General features: G+C 36.7%; 1 protein-coding gene across 3 annotated transcripts in view; it reads right to left on the reverse strand.

The window, feature by feature from the left end:
• The window catches only part of Cdh12 (cadherin 12), a 1,003,328-nt gene that overhangs the window by 79,303 nt on the left and 902,910 nt on the right, over positions 1 to 21,115 (reverse strand). For all 3 annotated transcript variants that reach the window (XM_028868191.2, XM_028868192.2, XM_028868193.2), the window contains one exon: positions 9,823 to 9,942. In XM_028868191.2, coding sequence (XP_028724024.1) covers positions 9,823 to 9,942 — 120 coding nt within the window. The remainder of the gene's footprint in view (positions 1 to 9,822; positions 9,943 to 21,115) is intronic.

Below are 21,115 nucleotides of genomic sequence, written 5' to 3' on the forward strand. Positions count from 1 at the left end.
TGATTCAATCTGTCTTCTCTTCTTCACGGGCTTCTGATGCTTTATTTTCAGTGTTTCTAAAACCAAGACTTTTAAAGTCCATCTCAGTGTTGCTGTCTTACATACCTTACGTCTTGTGGCATCTATCTGATGGGCAATGTTCACATTTTCTAGATAAATGCCTGGTTTGGACACTTGGTATTTGCTGTCTCATTATATCATTGACCATGTGTGATTTTTACTCAATTCACTATATAAACAGTCCTTTATTTTCAATGTACATATAACTTTTGCTCTACATCATTTATTTCTCTACCTTATGCATCTCCCATAATGAAAACTGTACACAGCAGAGAGAAAAGAAAAGGAATGGGGAAAGAAGATAGGGGTGAGGCAGAAGGAGAGAGAAAGAAAGAGAACAAAAGAGATAAGGGTTATTATTCTAGGGCACATTATCAGTAGCTCACTTCCTTTGATTAATAATGCTAGACTTCAGGTCATTATAGATGAATATATTTACAGTGCCCAATTTCTTGTTAATATATTTAACAGAATAAGTTTTCCGTTATTGGCCACAATCAGATCATATATTATAAATAAATGTGTCTAAAAAATTATTAGGTGCTGTGCAAGTATCTCAGGGGGAAAATTGCTTGCCATTCACTTGTCATAGGATTGGGTTGTCGGGTATTTACAGAACTGTTTGGTGAGTATGGTAGACCACTTGCAATCCCAACACTTAAATAGGGCAGAGAGAGGAGATTTACAGAGAACGCTGGCTACATAGGACTCTTGAATCAGTGAACCTCTCATTCAATTTAGAGACCCTGCCTCCATACATAATGTAGAGAGGAACCAATAGAAGTCATACCATATGGACCTCTGGGCTCCACATGCACACACAAAAATACACATGCTCATATCATACATATATACAGTTGCTAAAATAATAACAGTAACTAAATAAAGCGTAGATCATTTATTCTATTTTCTATATAACACATCCAGTAATGTCAAACCCAAACTGTGATGAAATACTCACTTATAATTGTATTAAGTATTTAATACTTTAGGGAGAATGTATACCTGTTAATCTGTTCTGATCCTCTTTATCCACCACGTGGATTCCAGAGATTCAATTCACGTTCTTAGGTTAGGCTTGAGAGCAAGCACCTTTACCTACTAAGTCTCCTTGCTAGCATTTTCCCATTTAGTTTACAAGGAACACCTGCAATCGCTTATGTATATGTATGTACAAATGAAAATCAGACCAAAATTCTTTTTTCCTATGACTTAGTTTAGTCATTGATAGCTCTTTCCTCACAGAGAAAAAGAAATTCCTTTTTTCAACGTGACAGTTCTACCACTTCCTGAGTACACGTATATCTCACACAGAAATATTTTTCTTTAATTTATTTTTTCATTGATTTGATGTGTGTGTGTGTGTGTGTGTGTGCAAGCATGTGTATATGCATGTGTGTGTGCAAGACACAGCTTGTTTGTGACAGTCAGAGGACAAAATTGTGCAGTTAGTTCTTAGTCCAAAATTTGTCCTTTGGGAATTGAACTCAAGTTATAAGGCATAACAGCAGAGGTCCATAATTGCTGACCTATATCACTCACTCAGTATTTTCCTTTCAAGATTGAACATGACATGACCATTCTGTTGACATTTGTATCTTATTAATCATTTTACAAATTCATCAATTTATTCAGTGTATGTGTGTGTGTGTGTGTGTGTGTGTGTGTGTGTGTGTGTGTGTGTGGTGTTAGCATGCATTGGTGTGCATATTCATTTATGTAGTAGTGTACATAAAAATCAGTTTGTGTATATGAGGGGGGCAGAATACCACCTTGAGTGTCTTTCTCAGGAGGTATCTTTCATATTTTTGAAACAAGTCTCTATCCAGGACCTAGAGATTCCTGACAGCTCAGCAAGCCCAAGCAGTTGCCATCTAGCTTTGGATAACAAGCATACATCACTGCACTTGGCATTTTGTGTAGGATATAGATATGAAATTCAGGTCTCCAAGCTTGAGCAGAGAGAAATTCCTGAGTGTTCTTTTCCCTCAGGCCCTGCATACCATCATTTCTAAAACTGTAACCTTTTTGAACTCTTGAGTTCTCTTGAAATCTGAAGTTGGAGAATTGAAGCAAATAATGTTTTGTATCCATGGTCATACACTGTTATTGCACATGTTACAAAACAAGGACACAATATGCAGCTTTCTCTTAATGGTTGATATTTTCCTTGACAAATTGTTCTTCTTAATATACATTTACTTCCATTGATTTTTTTGCAGTTGTGTGTTTATAATCAATAATGTCTTAATGTTTCATGTCAGTTCATTCATTCAGATAAATGTACAAAAGAGTGAGTACTTTGTATAGGTAAAACTTTAATTTTGTCATTAAAGGAAAAAATATTGTTTATCTTACCAGCATTAACTTAGATATATGAGTTCTGTAAGACTGTATTCTGAACTTACACCAAGATAATTTTCAATCAATAAAGCCTCATAAGTACTCATATAATATTTAAAGCATTGCCTCAATACATACTGTGTGACCTTTGTTGTAACTTTAGTGTGGGACCTTAAAATAATTAACACATTTTAAGCCTGAAAGCTACCTTATAAATATCTATCTTAATAATTGTTGACTAATGCTATTTTCATCCCTGAGAAGCTCTTCTTACAAGGAATGACAATGAATGTGGAGATTCAGGGCTCCTTAATATTTTGAGAACAAGTAATACTTGAGTGCTCATCTATAAACAAAACAACTACATGATCTCTGGAGTTCAGTCCGTACCACAGAGGACAGGACAGAAAGAATTTAAGAACTGGAAGATCAGGAGAAGGACAGTGAACTGCTATGTCCAGGTCATGACACAGCTTTGCCTTCATGGACTCAAAGCAATTGATGTTGTCTATACTGGGATTGCATAAAACTACCAGTCAGGTGGATCTGAGATATACTCCTACCACACCCCATCTGGGTGAACTATTGGCTATTGGGAGGTTCTTAGGGAGTCATTATCTTCAGTTTTGTTTTTGTTTTTTGTTTTTTGTTTTTTTGTTTTTGTTTGTTTGTTTTTTGCCTTCTATGGAGCTCACTCGGCTCCAATAGATTGTTTCAAAATCATGGCTACAAAATGCCTCTGATTGACTAAATCACAAAAGAAAACATGAGTTTAATGTAAAAAAAGGTGTGTAAGGAGGCAGGAGGTGTGACTGGATGGGAGGGAGATAGTATAGCGTGGAGGGTGAAAGCAGTCAGAGTACATTTTATACATATACAAAATAGTCAAAAATCAGATTTAATAAAGTTGTAAAAAAGGAATAGAGATGAGATATAGTATGGAGGTAAGTTTTATTTTGGACACAGGCTTGAGACTTTTGCTACTAAATACAGGGATACATTCACTTGCAAGTTTCTTGAGAATTCCTCAAAAACTGGGCAACCTGTATCAGATTTCTTCATATGAATTCAGAGGTTGGAAAGATTGCATATTTTTTAGTATAAACAGTAGAAAAAGGAAAAAATCAAGTAGATTCTATAGTTACACTCTTACTACTTATGATGATTTCAATAAATCAGCAGAAGAGAAAAATTATAAGGGACACATTTAAAAAAAAATAACCGTATCATAAAATATTTGACCAAAAAGTTCTGGAGACAGTTTATGGTAGTGGCTTTTAATGCTGAAAAATTGCACATGACATGGTTAAAATGGTAAATTTTATATTACATGTATTTTGCCATAATGAAAAATGAGGATTTTAAATTAAATAAATGACGTTGAAACAAAATATCATAAGCCTTTCTCAATTGGCAACTGGTTCATTTGGAAAATAAATAAATCACCACATGATACATAATGCATCAAACTATAGCTGTCTAAATCAGGCTGGCTGTGCAGAAAAAAATTAAATATATTAAAAGAATTTTATACAAATTTAAGACACAAGAGTCAATTATTCATAATAACATTTGTTTTCCTGAATGGAAGATTGCTGTCTTGGAGACATGGTGTCCTGATTTCATGTTATAGAATGAATGTAATTTTATTTTTGTACCTTTTTCTAGACTATAGTTTTTCTTTCCATATTTTGAAATTATACATGTGTGATGGCTTGTTTTAACTGTCATCTTGACAATCTAGAATTACCCTGGAAGACATTCTAGTTCAGGAATTATTTCCATCATACTGCTTGTGGGCATGCCTCTAGTGATTTGTCTTGACTACTAACTGCTGTGGGATGGTCTGTATGTCAAATGTTTTGCTCTGATTGGTCAATAAATAAAACACTGATTGGCCAGTAGCCAGGCAGGAAGTATAGGCAGGACTAACAGAGAAGAGAATTGAGAGAACAGGAAGGCAGAGGGAGACACTGCCAACCACTGCCATGACAAGCAGCATGTGAAAATGCTGGTAAGCCACGACCCAAGTGGCAAGGTATAGATTTATAGAAATGGATTAATTTAAGATATAAGAACTAGATAGCTAGAAGCCTGAGCCATTAGGCCAAACAGTTAAATAATATAAGTGTCTGTGTGTTTATTTTTAAGTGGACTGTTGGACTGCCTGGGCTTGGCAGGACTCGAAGAGAAAACTCTCCAGCTACAACAAACTGACCCAGCTCATTATGGGTGGCTCCATCACATAGGGCATGTCTGAAATTTTATAAAAGGGAAGAAAGCTACCTGAGCACCAGCAGAGAGCAAGGAAGCAAGAACCCATGCATTTTTTCTCTTTGAGAATGTGGATGTAATGCTCTAGGTGTCATCTTGGCTTACTCACAGTAGTAGACTACAATATGGAAATATAAAACAAATAAATCCTCTTAAGTTGGCTTTGGTCAAGGTATTTTGTCACAGAAACAGAAATTAAACTAAAACAGCTTGTAAATATAACATTTTACTATCATATAAACATAAAATATGAGATATAATTCTATGATATTTTAAAAATTCTTCTACATTTTGATTTTAAAATACCACTGAGTAATAATTTTAGGAAAAGAAGTGAATATATTCAGAGTAAATTACTTCTTGTTAAAGCAACTAAGTTGGAAATAAGAGAACTTTTATGAGAACAATTTTTTTTCTTGGATTATTGCACAGGCTGCCTCATTTTACCTTAATGTCTATTTATAGTTATACATAAGTTTGCTATAATCCTGGGAGAAAGTAGGATTAGGAATGCATATCAAACAGCAATATTAATACAGGATTCATTTACATATTCTGGTTTCAGCTGAATAAATAATGAGTATATTTATCTCTTTCTAAATGTTTAGGCACCAAAAGTTGTTATGAGACTCTTTCTTTAATAATTGTTTTAAATGGTTCCTACACTCAAATAAGAAAATTATAGATAGTATTGGTTTTCATGTATTTTATTTAATAACAGCAAACTGAATCATAAAAGGAAGCTGTACAGCTGGAACAAATGGAGACTATTTCTGAGAAATTGCAATTATCCTTGATTTTTGATTTTCTCTTATCTACCACAGGGTGATAAATTTGACAAAAAGTGTTCTTAATGGTTTTGGTGCATGAAGAACTAGTCTTCACTCTCATAATAAAGTGCCTCTCTCATCACCCACTCTTTTCCTGTCTAGTGGTCTGAGGCATTGTTACAGCAAGACTTCTGTCTCCACTGAAAAATCAATGCTTCTGAAATCTCTTATGAAGCTGATGCCAGAAGAGATTCACCTTCACCTCTAAATACCAAGCTTCATATGAAATTATAAATACAAGATTATGCAGTCATGAAGCACATACATTTTCAACTGCAAAATAATAACTTTCATATACATTAGAATTTATCTACTATTCATACTAACTGTGAAAATGAGAGGTTTTAGATGTTGCTTTGCTCATATAATTTTATGTGTGGTTGTATTTTCAAGACGGCAATCATTTTAGCTTTTTTAATGTGCTAAAATTCATATTTTCCTAATTTTTTGGTCAGATGTTGCTTTCCATCCACCTCATGATTCTTTCCTTATCAACTTTCCAGGCTTTCCTGGAAACATTTTGACTCTGTAGAATTCATCATCACAACTCTGAGTTTGTGGGCTCTCTTACTCTACCAATCACTACACATACCAAGTTTGCTTTGTGCTTGTCTTTGTATCTCTGAGGGTGTTCCTTAGGGAAGAAAAGAAGTTAAGCAACAGATAACATCAGTGCTTTCATTTGTGGTCACGGTTTTCATTAAGGCAAAGTTGAAACAGACCTATAAATCTATAAGAAGATACAGCACACAGGGATTCCATGAGAAGACAGGAAAGATTCACACAAGTTTGCTTCATTGTCAGGCTGTATAGTCTATCTATTCTATTTCTGAGGAACTTTTTGAACTTTACCTTCAAAAAGAACTTCCTGAATCTTTTTCCTCTCCAACTTTTCACTTTTTGTCTTTGTCTACAAATATGTATGATTTTCCCCTTAGTTAAAATTCAGCAACTTTTTTTTAGGGGGAGGGGAGTTGAGACAGGGTTTCTCTGAGTAGCTTTGGAGTCTTTTCTAGAACTCACTCTGTAGCCCAGGCTGGTCTCAAACTCAGAGAGATTCTCCTGCCTCTGCCTCCAGAGTGCTGGGATTAAAAGCGTGTGCTACCACTGCCTGGCTCAGCATCTTTTTAAGAACAATATTCCTGTATATCTCTCTCTATTTCCTCTATTTTCTCTCCTATTTTTTGAATAAATAACTTGTAAATATTATTTCCATAGCACACAATCATTTAAGCATTAGGCATTCTGGTTTTTAATATTCAACGCTGTCCAACTGAGAGAGAGTAACCCTTTCTAGATCTTCTTCAGTTCATATATGCTTTTTAAAATATGTCTTAAAGTGGACTAGTGAAAAGACTTACAGGATTAAACTGCCTTCTGTCAAGGCTGATGATGCTAGTTTAATCCCTGAGAATTACAGTTCATAAGAAGAGAACCAACTTATGCCCACAAATTTTTCACTGACTTCCAGACACAGTGTGGTATGTGCATGCACACACACTTGCATGTGCATGCACATATACACACACACCCTACACACCAAATGAAATATACTAACTAAAAAATATCTTTCTAAAAATTTATTCATTGAGAATTCACATAATTGGAATTGATCAAAGCATCTTATATGTGTGCTTGAAATTTTCAAAGCAAATAAATTAAAATATAATGAATTTACTAAAAGACATAAATTTAAGTTCTTCATTTGAACAAGGATGATGCCAATAGAAACACCAAAATGGATAGAAGGAAGCCAAAGGGTTTTCAACTTTACATAAAGAATGAGGAAAGTCAAGAGAAAGGTGGTTTTGCCCAGGGAAGAACACACCTAATGGCTGTCCAGCGCCAAATGATCAGCCTGATAACATACATACAAGAACACTATATGGACACAAGTCAATTATATTTAAGAATACATATGCATTTTTTTATTTTTATTTTTCTCTTTCTTTTTTTATTAATTTAATTTTACATATCAGCCCCGGATTCCCCTGTCCTCCCTCCTCCTGCCTCCCCTTCCCCCAATCCACCTCCATTCCCACCTCCTCCAAGGCAAGGACTTCCCTGGGGATTCAGCTCAGCCTGGTAGATTCAGTTGAGGCAGATCTAGTCCTGTCCTCCCTTCACCTAGGCTGAGCAAAGTGTCCCAGCATAGGCCCTATGTTCCAAAAAGCCAGGTCATGCATCAAGGACAGGTCCCAGTCCCACTGCCTCGGGGCCTCCTAAATAGTTCAAGCTAATTGACTGTCTCACTTATCCAGAGGGCCTGATCCAGTTCCATGGAGGCTCCTCAGCTATTGGTTCAGATTTCATGTGTTTCCACTAGTTTGGCTATTTGTCCCTGTGCTTTTCCCAATCATGGTTTCAATATCTCTTGCTCATATAATCCCTCCCTTCTCTCACTAACTGGACTCCTGGAGCTCCACCTGGGGCCTGGCTGTGGATCTCTGATCTGCTTCCATCAGTCATTGGATGAGAGTTCTATCACTACAGTTAGGGTGTTTGGCCATCCGATCAGCAGAGTAGGTCAGTTCGGGCTTTCTCTCGACCTTTGCCAGTAGGCTATTGTGGAGGTATCTTTGTGGATTTCTGGGGACCTTTCTAGCACTTTGTTTCTTCCTATTCCCATGGGGTCTTCATTTATCATGATCTCTTTTTCCTTGTTTTTCCTCTCTGCTCTTGGTCTAGCTGGGATCTCCCACTCCCCTAAGCTCTCTTTCCCTCGACCCTTGCCCTTCATTACCCCCACTCACGTCCTGAGGTTTGCAGGCAAATGGATGAAACTAGAAAAAATCATCGTGAGTGAGGTAACCCAGATTCAGAAAGACAAACATGGTATGTACTCACTCATAGGTGGATACTAGATGTAAAGCAAAGGATGACTAGATTGCTACTCACAACTCCAGAGAAGCTACCTAGTAAAGAGGACCCTAAGAAAGACACAGGGGTTGCCCAATGACAGAGAAATGGATGAGATCTACATATGCATTTATATATTTACATAGTCATACAAAAACAAATTAGTAGAAAAGGAAGCAATAAATTTGGAAAAGAATGAGGAGAAGTATATGGGAGGATTTGAAGAGAAAAGGAAGGGAGAAATATTGTAATTATATTATAATCCCAAAAGCAAAGTAAAAACATTTGACTATAATTGAATGTATTCCTTCTAGCATGTTTAGAATTTTTACTTTATACTAAGTTACAATTAAGAATTTATTTAATAAATGCTATTCTGAAGTTCCTCTTTAATTGTGACATGTGGTGGTCAGAGTGGCTGTCTCCTTAACGAAACTCAACATTCAGTCTGAATGGAAAACTTCATTTCATTCAAATAGCACCAAAACCTGGAGCCGTGGCTCAATTGTCGATGCTGACTTACTTAATATAGGCCCCCCAGGACTGATTTCTCTCACCACAAAATGAAAAAAAGGAGAGAAGGAAAGAATAAAGGAAGGAAACATAAAATTGGCCATGTGTATACATTCAAACCCTTATTATGCTACCTACATTAGAGCTGGTTTTGAAATCTAAAATTCATTTATAGATTTGTTCAAAAGAAAACAAAACAAATCCAACCCACCAAACAAACAAACAAAAACCCATAAAAAATGTGTCTGCTTATAAAGAATAATTCTAATACAAACAATGTTCTTGGTACAACATTATCCCAAGTGATGAACTTCCCTCACAGCAAGTGTATGTTGTATGTTTCTCAAAACCAACCCTCTATAATACGCAGATAACAAAAGAAATTACAGATGCTTCTGAGTCATGGCTGAACAATAAAACTGAATACAATCTAGAAACCTGACATGAACCAATAAATGAAAATGTGTTTTTAGACTGATAAGTAAAAGTTTATATTTGAAATTTTTTTTCTTGATTTTTTGAGACAGGGTTTCTCTGTGTAGCTTTGCGCCTTTCATGGAGCTCACTTGGTAGCCCAGGCTGGCCTCAAACTCACAGAGATCCTCCTGACTCTGCCTCCCGAGTGCTGGGATTAAAGGCATGCGCCACCAACGCCCGGCCCTATATTTGAAATTTTTAAAAAAGATTCCTAGCTAACAATTTCGGACCTTTTATATACAGGTGCAAACATTTATATTTACACAAATCTCATAAATATTAATTTATTTACTCAGCAAAAGAAAACGTCTCCCTCAGTCATTGAAGATGGTTTCTGTTTTGTCAAATGATAGCTCACTGATTCTTTACTGCTATATTGGAAGAGATGATGTTTGATTCTAAGACTTCATTAAAGTTGATTTACTTGAGTGAGTGGTGATAAGCTTGTGCCAAATTAAATCTTTACCTGTCTTGGGATCAATGGAGAAATAAGGTTGACCCTGAAGAATGCTGTAGACAACTCTGGCACTGTTCCCATAGGTGGGGTCATCTGCATCGGTGGCCTTGACCTGGAGCACGTAAGCACCTGCAAAATAACACAGTGTCACTTTCCTTTACAAGGGTGAAAGTCGTATTTGACTGTTCTATGGATGCTTTGAGTACACTTTGCACCCAACAATTACTTAAGCAGCATAACTGGGTAGTTTCAAGTCCAAGAGACAATGCTTACCTTCAACTCACCAAGGATGTTATCATAAAGACTGAACAAAGGTGGCAAAATAAGGAGAACCCTTGCAAGCCACCGGCAATAACGTTAACATTATTTCATGGTAACAATACAAGATTTATTTTTTAAATGTAAATACATGCCCCGCCTGCAGGGCTTCAACGGGTTCTCGACCACCCTAAGGAGGGAATGTAGGGACAGGAGATACAAAGGAAAACACATCAAGTCTAGATTCTGATCAAGGTGCCACTTTATTTCTCTTCCAGAAAGGTTTATATAATTCCTCAGGGTGGGGGGAGTAAGAGAAGCTGTCATCTGCATAAGGTGGGGCAAACTAACAGGATGTTTGTATAGGATGTTTACAGGGTGAAAGGGTCAAGGGCTCTGACTCAATGTCCTGTTGCTAGGCAACCTGACTGTAAGATGATCTAGTTCCCTGTCTTATTGGGGGTCTGTATTTTTCCACTAACTGGAGATTCTGTCCTTGTCCCTGACAAATACGAAGGAGTATTGTGATCTAGTAAGTCTACTGTGAGTGGGTACAAATATCAAAGACAATATTGAAGAGACATCCACACTGTGGAGGCAAGAAAGCCCTACTTCCGTCAGCCAAGAATTGGAAAGAAGCTAAGTAACCATTCACTAATAATTGGAAAAAAGTAATATAGTACATAAACACACTGTGATACCAAGAAACTATGTAAAATACTGGAATCCTTGTGTTTGAAGGAACACAGTCTCAGAGTTCCTTGTGTTAATAAGGAATAAGGAATAAGACATCTGAAGACAAATACCAAATGACTTTACATACATGTGTGATCTAAACTAATAGACTTCTTAGAAGCTGAAGATTTAAGGGAATTTACAAGAGGTTTGGGGATGTAGAGAGAGGGGGTGAAGTTTGATCAGTGCTTACTGACTTCCAGTTACATGGAGAAAATAAGTTCTGGAGCACTATTGCAGAACAAGGTAATCATAGTAAAACAATGTGCTTCAGATTTCAAAAGGCTAGACTTAAGTTTTATTAAATTTTTAAGGTATAGAAATGACAAACATTTGAGATGACTAAAATAATTATATTTAACTTGATTTTATCATCAAATGGAACATATATGAGAACTCTCTTTGAATTCCACTAATATTTGCAACTTTATGCATGAAATTATGCTTCCTGTTTATTGAGTGTATGTACATAAAATATAAAAATATGAATGAACTTTAAAATGTAGGCAACCATAGAGTTGTTATTGTAAATGATGCATATATCACATACATTTTAAAACTATGTTTGTTTCCAGTACATAGATCATTGAACTGAAAGGCACCACAATATCTTCATTGATTTACATACCAAAGAAAACATCAGGTACCATTTGCATGAGCTCAGCTGCTCACTGTGGAAGCTTGAATTTCATGATTAAAATATCAATACAGAAGCTAAAAGATTTAGAGGCTGTTAAGTGATATGTAACTTCAATTTACAAATCAACAATGGCCTCTGACCATTAGGGAGCCTTTAATTAGAAAATAATATTAAAGAAACCAAGAAATAGTTGCACTGTCCAATAGCAGGAGAGGACCTCTTGGTCTCCGGGCCTAATTCCTCATAGGTTTGTGGCATAGCAAATCATTATAGCCAAACCAAAATATGTATACCTTTTCTTGGTTTTTTTGAGAATTGTGCATAGATTTAGGTACTAAGAAAAGAAGGACAGTTTTAACTGTTATACCTCATATATATATATATATATATATATATATATAATTATTTTATAAGAACTTTAAAACTATCTCTTCCAAATACTTTGCCCAATACTTAGTTTAGAATAAAGAAAAAAAGACAAGATATTACAAATTATAACAAAAGTCTTCACCAAGTCATGTTATGATCTGTAGACATTTCCAATGATATGTAAAATATACATATTTAATATAAATAAACACACACATATTTATTCATACAGAGAAATGTATATGTAACTTAATATTTCTTATAAATAGGGAATACCACATACATCCAAGTTGTTATATTGAACGAGCCATCTTTTCTAACTGGGGGATACAGCAAAAACACCAAACAGACAGTGAACTGTCAGGGCAGAGAGACCAATCATCCTTCTGTCTGTACTTTCAAAAAAAAAAAAAAAAAAAACTACACTATTTAGATAAATCAATAATGTTTTAGAATTTCAAGAGTATGTACTTATCACCAAGATGATTTGGGGGATTTCAAGCCTTATGAACAGGGGAAAAGTATGTTACAGTAACCTGTTATAGGGGAATTGTAGACAATGCCAAGAAACTGCAAGTAATGCCTAGTCCTATCCATCATTACCAGTATCTTTATCACTACCAGTATTATTTAGTGTCTAAATAGGAACTTGTGCAAATCCTTTTTCAGGTTTTACTGATATAAAGAAACACCTTTTCATTGAATGCTGTCTTTTTATGGAACCATCCTGTAACTGCCTTGACAGGTTAGCATCCTGATTTTTCTAAAAACATCAACTCTTAAACTCTTCTTATCTACTTTTCCCTCCAGCTTCTTTTACACAGACACATGGTCTCTGATTCAATAAGCAAAAATTATGTCACTTTCCATTAAACATAAGTTAAAGTTAAAAGCAAGAAAAAACAAAACAGCCCTTTAGTCGATTTGTATACCTAATGGATAATATCTCAACTCAGCTTTCTCTACAGTGCCTTTGGGATAGATTCCAACCATGCTGCCAGAGCCTATACAATACTTGCTCACACTCCCTTACTGCTTGTGAGGAGTCTTTCATGCTGTGTGTCCTTGCTGTCATCATTAACATGCTACCTGGAGAAAACTATATTTCCCATCAGCTTCCCAGCATCGTGTTATATCAGTGAGCCCTTCTTTGTTTGTTTCCAGCCAAGATCACCCATTCACTACTTTATAACCCATCAGTCTTGGTATATTCATGTTTCTGTAACTCATAAGCATCTTCTGGTATTCTCTCTATCTTCAGAATGCAGTTCTAGAACTTTGCTTTAGACAGTTCAGTTTACTGCTCTTGTGTTAGCTCTCAATTCAGAACCTCAGAAATTACAATTGATATACAGACAAAGCTGAGTAGACTTCTTCCACATAGTCTTCCTGAAAGAATCAACCAGCTGGTAGAGACTCTATACCATGTCATTATATATCATATTCCATATTCCCAGGTATGAATGCTAGCTTCAGTAATAATATTAATGTGATGTGGTACACATTTATCTCTGCTTTTCTTTCTTTTTTTTGTCTAAGGTCAGAAAAATAACTTATTTTGTAATAATAATACATGAGCAAATACAACAAATTTCAATAGACTTTATCATATAATAACAATAGGTACTATTTAAGTGTTTGTTAAAAACATCAAAACTATACAAACACATCACTCATTGGGTATCAAGTACAAAAATTTCAATACTAGTATGAGTCATGTTCTCATCATCCACTTGTTAATATTAAAAAAACTAATTTGGATATTATGTTCCTATGGATGATTAAAAAGGTGATTTGTGGATGTGTTTTTCATACATATTAAAATACAAAAAGTCACATAATGAACCTTGTTGGGTTTTTTGCATTTCTTTCTCTTTTTTGTTTTTTTGAGACAGGGTTTCTTTGTGTAGTTTTGGTGCCTGTCTTGGATCTTGCTCTGTAAACCAGGCTGGCCTCGAATCACAGAGATCTGCCTGTCTCTGCCTTCTGAGTGCTGGAATTAAAGGTGTGCACCACCACTGCATTTAATTTTCTTAATTCAATTAAAATATAATTTTATCACTTCACTATCCCTCTCTTCTCTCTTCCTCTTATCCTTCCCCAGTCAGATCCTTTCTCTTTTCAAAATTCTTTTACCATTCATTGTTACATAGACATATAAATTGATTAACATACAAATACTAGTTGATGAATCTGTCTGTTTCTAGGGCTGACTATTCCTTGGATCACCACACAGGGGGCTCATCCCTGCGGAAGGAATTAATCCCCCTCCATAGCTGGTCATTATCTATAGCTCTTCATCTGGACATGGGTCTTCATGAGATTTTCCCAATCCACACTGAAATGTCAACTGGTTTTTGAATTGCTCATGTCTTGTTTAGAGAGCCATGTTGTTGACATGTCATGGGTGTAGTTTCCTGTAGCCGCCAGAGAGTAGTCTCTTAGCATTTTTCCTGTTCCTCTGGCTCTTGCAATCTTTCTGTCCCCTATACCAAAATGTGCTTTGAGCCTTGATTTCTAGAAGAAACCAAGTCCCTTTCTTTAAAAAAAAAAAAAAATATTATTTACATCTCAACTGCAGATTCCCTTCCTTCCTCTCCTCCAATTTCCCTTCCACCCTCCCATCCACTCCTCCTTCATTTCTTTTCAGAAAAGGGCAGGCCTCACATGGATATCAAGAAAACACGGTGTATCAAGTTGCAGTAAGATTAGGCACCTCTTCTTGAAGCAAGGCTGGCCAAGGCAACCCAGTATGAGGAATAGGATCCAAAAAGCTAGCAAAGGAGTCAGAGACAGTTGCCTGCTCCCACTGTTAGGAGTCCCACAAGATGGCCAAGCCATACAACTGTAACATGTATACAGAGTGCCTAGGTCAGTCCCATGCAGGCTCCCTGGTTGTCCATGCAATCTCTGTGAAACCAATGAGCCCAGGTTGGTTGGTTTTGTGAGTTTTCTTGTGGTGTCCTTGAACCCTCTGGATCCTACAATGTTCCTTCCCCTCTTCTGCAGGATTCCCTGAGTTCCACCTAATATTTTTAGCTATGGGTCTCTGCATCTATTCCCATCAGAAAATATGTTTTTAAAGATGCTGTAGAATTTGTTCATTAATTAAATCTGTCTGAAATAATCAAAACTATTAAAATAGAATGGAAAAGACATCTCCCATTACAACCCCCCAAGGTGCTAAGTAAGTCCCTTTGACTACAATTCTAGGATCAGTTTTTCTTTTCTTGCTGCTTATCCTGACAAAACTCCTCCTGGCCCCAGAGTAACCTCAGTACCATTAATGGTGTGACATTGAGTCATAATTCTTTATTTGGTGCAAGGACGCAGAAGCACTTTGAAGTCATAAAATCTCTCACTATATATGAACTAAACATTTTAGACTATACATATTTACACCTCTTGATCAAGTATTACATTGATGGATAAGTGAATCCATTTTTTTATAAGCACTTCATCTCATATCTGTATGCCAAGAATTCTATTCCATGAATACCAATGCAAATGGAAATGTTTCCTGCACAAGCTCACTGAACTCCAATTTATGGTTATGGCACAGTGCTTCCTCTTTCATATCTAATACCATTTGAAAGTGTTTTCACAGATCTGTTAAGAAATTCAACAGAAATTATGATAAAATGTGTGAGATTGCAATGCATTTACTCAGTGGCTCTCAGAATCCAATATCCCTTGCATTTATTTTCAATGTGGCATCATATTCCTAATAGAACCCTGCAATTACTTTTAATTCAAACAGATCTAGAGAAATAGGATAATTTAGAGTTCATTTAGTACCAACAAACATTTATAACATGATTGTTTTTATTTGATTAGATTGCTTAATCATGACAAGTGTTAGATGGGGTATCCATCTATCAGGCATTTATCCATTGTCCTGTTCAGTTATATGCATCTAAATTATTATGTTTAAAATGTATAATAAATAGTGCATATATATATGCATATGTGTGTGTGTGTTTGTGTGTGTGTGTGTGTGTGTGTAGACCAAAAGTCAAAAATTTTGAATCCTGGAGTCTATTAATTAAATACATATATTATCTTTCAAACATTACTAAAATAATAATGAAATTTTTATAGACCAATTTATATCCCCAAACATTGCTAAAATAATAGGGTAGTTTCCACAGATAAATTTATATCCCCAACGTGAACCTTACCTAATACTGTAAACTGCTCATGTAGTAATTCCTATATTAGTATTTACATTACCCTTTCTCAAACTGAATCTGGCAAAGTCAATAAGATCAAGCATAAACTTGAACAGAACTCCTTGCCTTCTTTTCCTGGCTAACATTGATTGTTTAAGTGTTGCGTATGTATCACATTTCAAGTTGGTCAAACATGAAGAGGCTTGTTGGAACCTGCTACCAGAGGCTTCCTTGCTATGAATACTGGTGTGCAAATGGCTGAAGTATATGAAGTTCTTTCAACACTTTGAAGGACACATGGCTAGAGAAAGCCACATAAGAAGCCACATACAGAAAATAACTGTTCTTGATTAAATCTGACTCTATCTGAGCTTCCAGACACTGTGGTGATTTGAGGACATAAATTTTGTGTCATGTGCTATGACTCTAAGTTAGATTGAGGATTCTTGTTTCTCACAATTGACAAAATTTTGGTAAGTCATTGAAACCTTACCCTTGGTTACAATCAAGTCTATGATGCAGGTATAAATAGTCAAGATCTCCAAGAAGTCATTTATAAATTAATTCATGTGAAAATCACTGAGCAAAATAACTGATGAAAAGTGAAATTTCCCGAATATTGTTCTCACATTTCTTCAGCTTAATAGTGAAAGGCCAAGTCACCAGAATATATTGAATAGAAGGATAACTCAGTTTTTCACATTAACTTCAATACTATTTAAGATAATATTATTGACATGGGATTTTTCACACATACTACTCAAAACCTCTAAGGTAACTTGAACAGCTACAGTGTGAGTAGCAAGATTATTCACATCCTGACATCCTTGCTTTTCCATTTAAAATGTGTTCAATTTCTACACACATCTAGGAAATCTTTTATCACCAACAGAACTTTGTCACTTAATTTAAGGGAGGTAATTGTCTAAGTGCCTCACTGGAGAATAATCAAGTGAGTTTTGTAGTGGGTAGCCATTCCAGCTTGGTTCTGGAAGTTCCAACCCCCATTGAGACTCTGGCAACTGTCACGCCTACGAGGCGGGGCGAGGGGAGGCGCCTGGAGACCTGAGAGCTGGATGGGCCAGTGCTCTCGCTGGGCGCTCTCTCGGTGCTGGGATGCGCTGACCGGTGGAGATTGGCTGTGCAGAGCTCCGGAGAACACCGCTGGACTGCGTTACACCTTCCCCAGACCCTGCGACCTACCCATTACTTAATTTGTGAGTTACGCCATTAAATAAATATCCTTTTAACTACGTGGAGTGGCCAAAATAATTTCTCCAATAGAGTTTTGTAAGGATAATAATAATAATAATAATAATAATAATAATAATAATAATGGAAATTCTGTGGGATTATACAACTTCTTCTTGTGGTTTGCTTCTTGGATTAAGGCGGAACTCTAATTCTCTTTCCACTGTCTACCCCACCCCTAGAAGAACTGGAGTTTCACTACACTCTGCTATATTTCCACAGTGACTCCATCAGAGCTTTCCTTAATTGGAATATTAGTCTTCTTTGAGCTCAGTATTACCCTTGGACAATTTTAAGTTGACACACATCTTCCTCTAGTTTCCTCAGTACTGATTCTGCTAAACTTAATTCTTCTCCCAAGAAAGAATGGTGTTCCTTATGTTTTCCTGTTTGCTTGATAGTATTTAATTTCTTGATACAAATCCCTTTAAATTGTCTCTATTAATGACTTTCTCAACAGCATTTACTCTTGGTTCCCACTTGCTTCTCTGATAATCAATCACTCTTCCTTAAAATGTTCTTTTCTCCTCCCTGCCTTAAAAAGTTCATGTGTCCCACAAGCAAGGAAGCTAAGTAAAAAGGAGGTCTCAAGGCAGAATGCCTGCATATCCCTGGGAAGGGGAAATACATTTCTTCGCTGTACTGGGGTTGGCTGGGAATGGGAATAGGAGGGATCAGATGGAGAGGATAGAGCAGCGAGAGTAATGGAAGAGAAGGATGGAAATGGGGTCCATTGTAGGGTGAGGTAGAAATCTAGTGTAATGTAAATTCCCAGGAATCTACATGGTCTCTTAGCAATAGGAGCTAGTATCATGAACTGGCTATCTCCTATAACCAGGCAAGACTTAAAGTGGAGGCATTGGGATACCAGCCCAGTCACATAACTTTTAACTTAGAATTTGCCCTGCGTAAACGTGGCACAGAAATTGTGGGAATGGCCAACCAAAGACTGGTTCAGCCTGAGAGCTATGCCAGAAGAAGGAGCTCTACCCTGACACTGACTGGAGTGCCATGACCCAGAGGATGGATAACCAAGAGACCTAAGAAAGAATAAAACATGACTGGCAAAAAAAAGAAGTGAGTATAATGCCTAATGATATTGTGCTATATGCAGAGCTTGGTGCCTAGTCCAGTTGTCATCAGAGAGGCTTCATTCAGCAACTGATGGAAACAGATGAAGATACTCAGAGCCAAAAATTAGCTGGAGCTCTGTAAATCCTGTGGAAGATGGGAAGGAAAGATTGTAGGAGCCAGACGGGTCAAGGACAACACAAGAAAACCCACAGAATCAACTAACCTGAAATGAAAGGGGCCCAAAGATGCTGAACTGACAGCATAGGAGGCTGCATAGGACTGACCCAGGCCCTCTGCATATACGTTACAGTTGTGTAGCTTGGTCTTCTTGTGGGACTCCTAACAGGGGGAGCAGGGGCTGCCTCGGACTCTTTTGGAAACTGGGTCTCCTTGTACAGCTTTAATATGAGGGGATGTACCTAATCTTACTGCAAGTTGATATGCCATGCTTTGTTGATAACCCTGGGAGGCCGGCCCCTTTCTGAATAGAAATGCAGGAGTGGTTGGGATGGCAGGGAGAAGTAGTGGGGAGGGTCAGCGAGGAGAAGAGAAAGGGGAAACTACAGTCAGGATGCAAAAATACATTATATATATAATTTCTAGTATTTTAAAAAAGGAAAAAAAAAAGAGTTCATGTGCCCTAGATTTTATCTCTCACTCTATATGCCTAAGTTTACAGTCTTCTTCAAAATGAGTCACTAGGTGCCATGGACAGATCTGGATCAATAAAGGCAAAAGACGAAGTCATGCATTGCCGGTAGCTCTTCATTTACCAGTGGAGCCTTGTGAGTTTGTTCCCCCATCCATAATGCAATGCCAACCGGTATTGTCATTATTTAGGTCTTGTGTGACCAGGTGAAAAGGTTATAAAAGCCAGACTATCAGGATATCTGTTAGGAGATAATGTCTTCTCTATATGACTGGGAGTTGTATACATTTGTCTTACAGAGTACGAATCCAACTTCGTCTTCATCATGACTCTCTTGAGTGATTGATGTTGCTCTGCATTTCTTTACATTTCCAGACTCAGCTCTGTCCACGCTACCCAACTGTTTCCTACTGCCTCAGTAAAAGAACAGTTTCTTATACACAGAGTGAGTGCTATTTCAGAGTCTGCTCTTGATGCTTGCTGCAATGGGAAGCAAAGCCTCCTTTTACATCTACTTTATAGACAGGTCTCCATATCTCCTCTTTCAGAAATTCAGTTCCACAAGTTAAGGGTACCTTAATCCCAGCTTTCGTTTTCTACTGACTTCCCTCCAATCTGTTTGTGGCAGTATGAAATTGATAATGCTTTGTTTTCTTCATGATGAAATCAGAAATAACTGTACAGCTTGGCACATGATGCTCGACTTCATATGTGTTTGTCGTGTAAGTTATTGTAAGAACAAATGTGTCTGGCAAACAAAACAGAAAAAGTCTAACAAAAGGTTTTTGAGTAACTGATATTTGGAGTGTTTGATGAAGGCCTAGGGAAATGGCTCCAGAAAGTTCTCACTATGCAATCATAAGGCTCCATGGTCAGCCACCAACAGACACATAAACACACACACACACACACACACACACACACACACACACACACACACGTAATTCCAGTGTTGTGGCAATATTGCAGCTTATTCAGTGGGTCAAGCAAATAATGGAAACAAGAAGGGAGATAGAGGGGAGGGATGGCCAGGGAGAGATGGAGGAGGAAAATTAGGGGCAGATATGATTAAACTACCTTGTACACATCCATTAAGTTTTCAACTTTTTATTTTTTTCTTTTATGTGTATGGATGTTTTGTGTACAAGTATATTTGTACACCGTGTACATGCTTGATGCCTATGGAGGCCAGAAGAGGGTGTCTAATACATTTGCTCTGGAGTTATGGTCATTTCTGGACTGCTGTGTGGGCACTGGGAACTGAAATCTGATCCTCTGGAAGGGCAGCCAGTATGCTTAAACACTGAGCCATCTCTCCAGCCCCTTCAGTTTTTTTTTAAAAAGAAAATAAATGGTGTAGTCTAGCTCCAGTTAATGGAGATCATTCCATGATTGCTGAGAGGATCTGGCAGCATGTGTGAAAAGTGAGGTGATAGAATTCTGCCTGATCTTATTGCATTCATACTAAAGAAGTAGAGAGTGGATAAGAAATGGACTCAAAACTATATAGCCTCGAGGCATCTCCCAAAGTCACCCACTTTCTCCAGTAAGTCTTTGTTTCATTAAAGTTACACAGAATCTTCCATAAAGCATTACCAGGTGAGGACCAAGTTTTCAAACACATGAGTTTATGAGAGATATTTTACATTCAAAAGGCAACTTGGGCTATTGCACAAACCAAATGATCTTTAAAACCCAACCTTCCTGGATGATGTAATAGTTCATCTAACAGTTGTATCATTATAAATATGGTCATAATATATATTATTGTATAAACAAAAGAATTCATATCAGAGATTCAATCCATTTAAACAAATACCCAGTACTTGAATTAGAACAAAATATATCTGATTATATATTTATGGTAAAAAAAATAATATAGCCTGGATATTGTTATTATGGGATTAATTAGGAAAATAAGAGATAATTATGTGTAATTATCTACAACCATTTCAAGTTGTATTACCTAGAAAGGCTTCAATAAAGAAAAAGGGAAAAATCCCCCTGCCCAGTATTTTCCAGCAAATAACATTAGGTCATAAAAATTATTTTTTTGTTTCTACTTCTGAAGTAAAATCTGCTTAAGAGCTTTATTTATTTATTTTTCTTTAAAAAGTGTAAGTATTTAGAAGAGCTTCTTGAGAAGAGGGGAGA

This window comes from Peromyscus leucopus, chromosome 11, assembly GCF_004664715.2.
Source record: "Peromyscus leucopus breed LL Stock chromosome 11, UCI_PerLeu_2.1, whole genome shotgun sequence".
NCBI lineage: Eukaryota > Metazoa > Chordata > Mammalia > Rodentia > Cricetidae > Peromyscus > Peromyscus leucopus.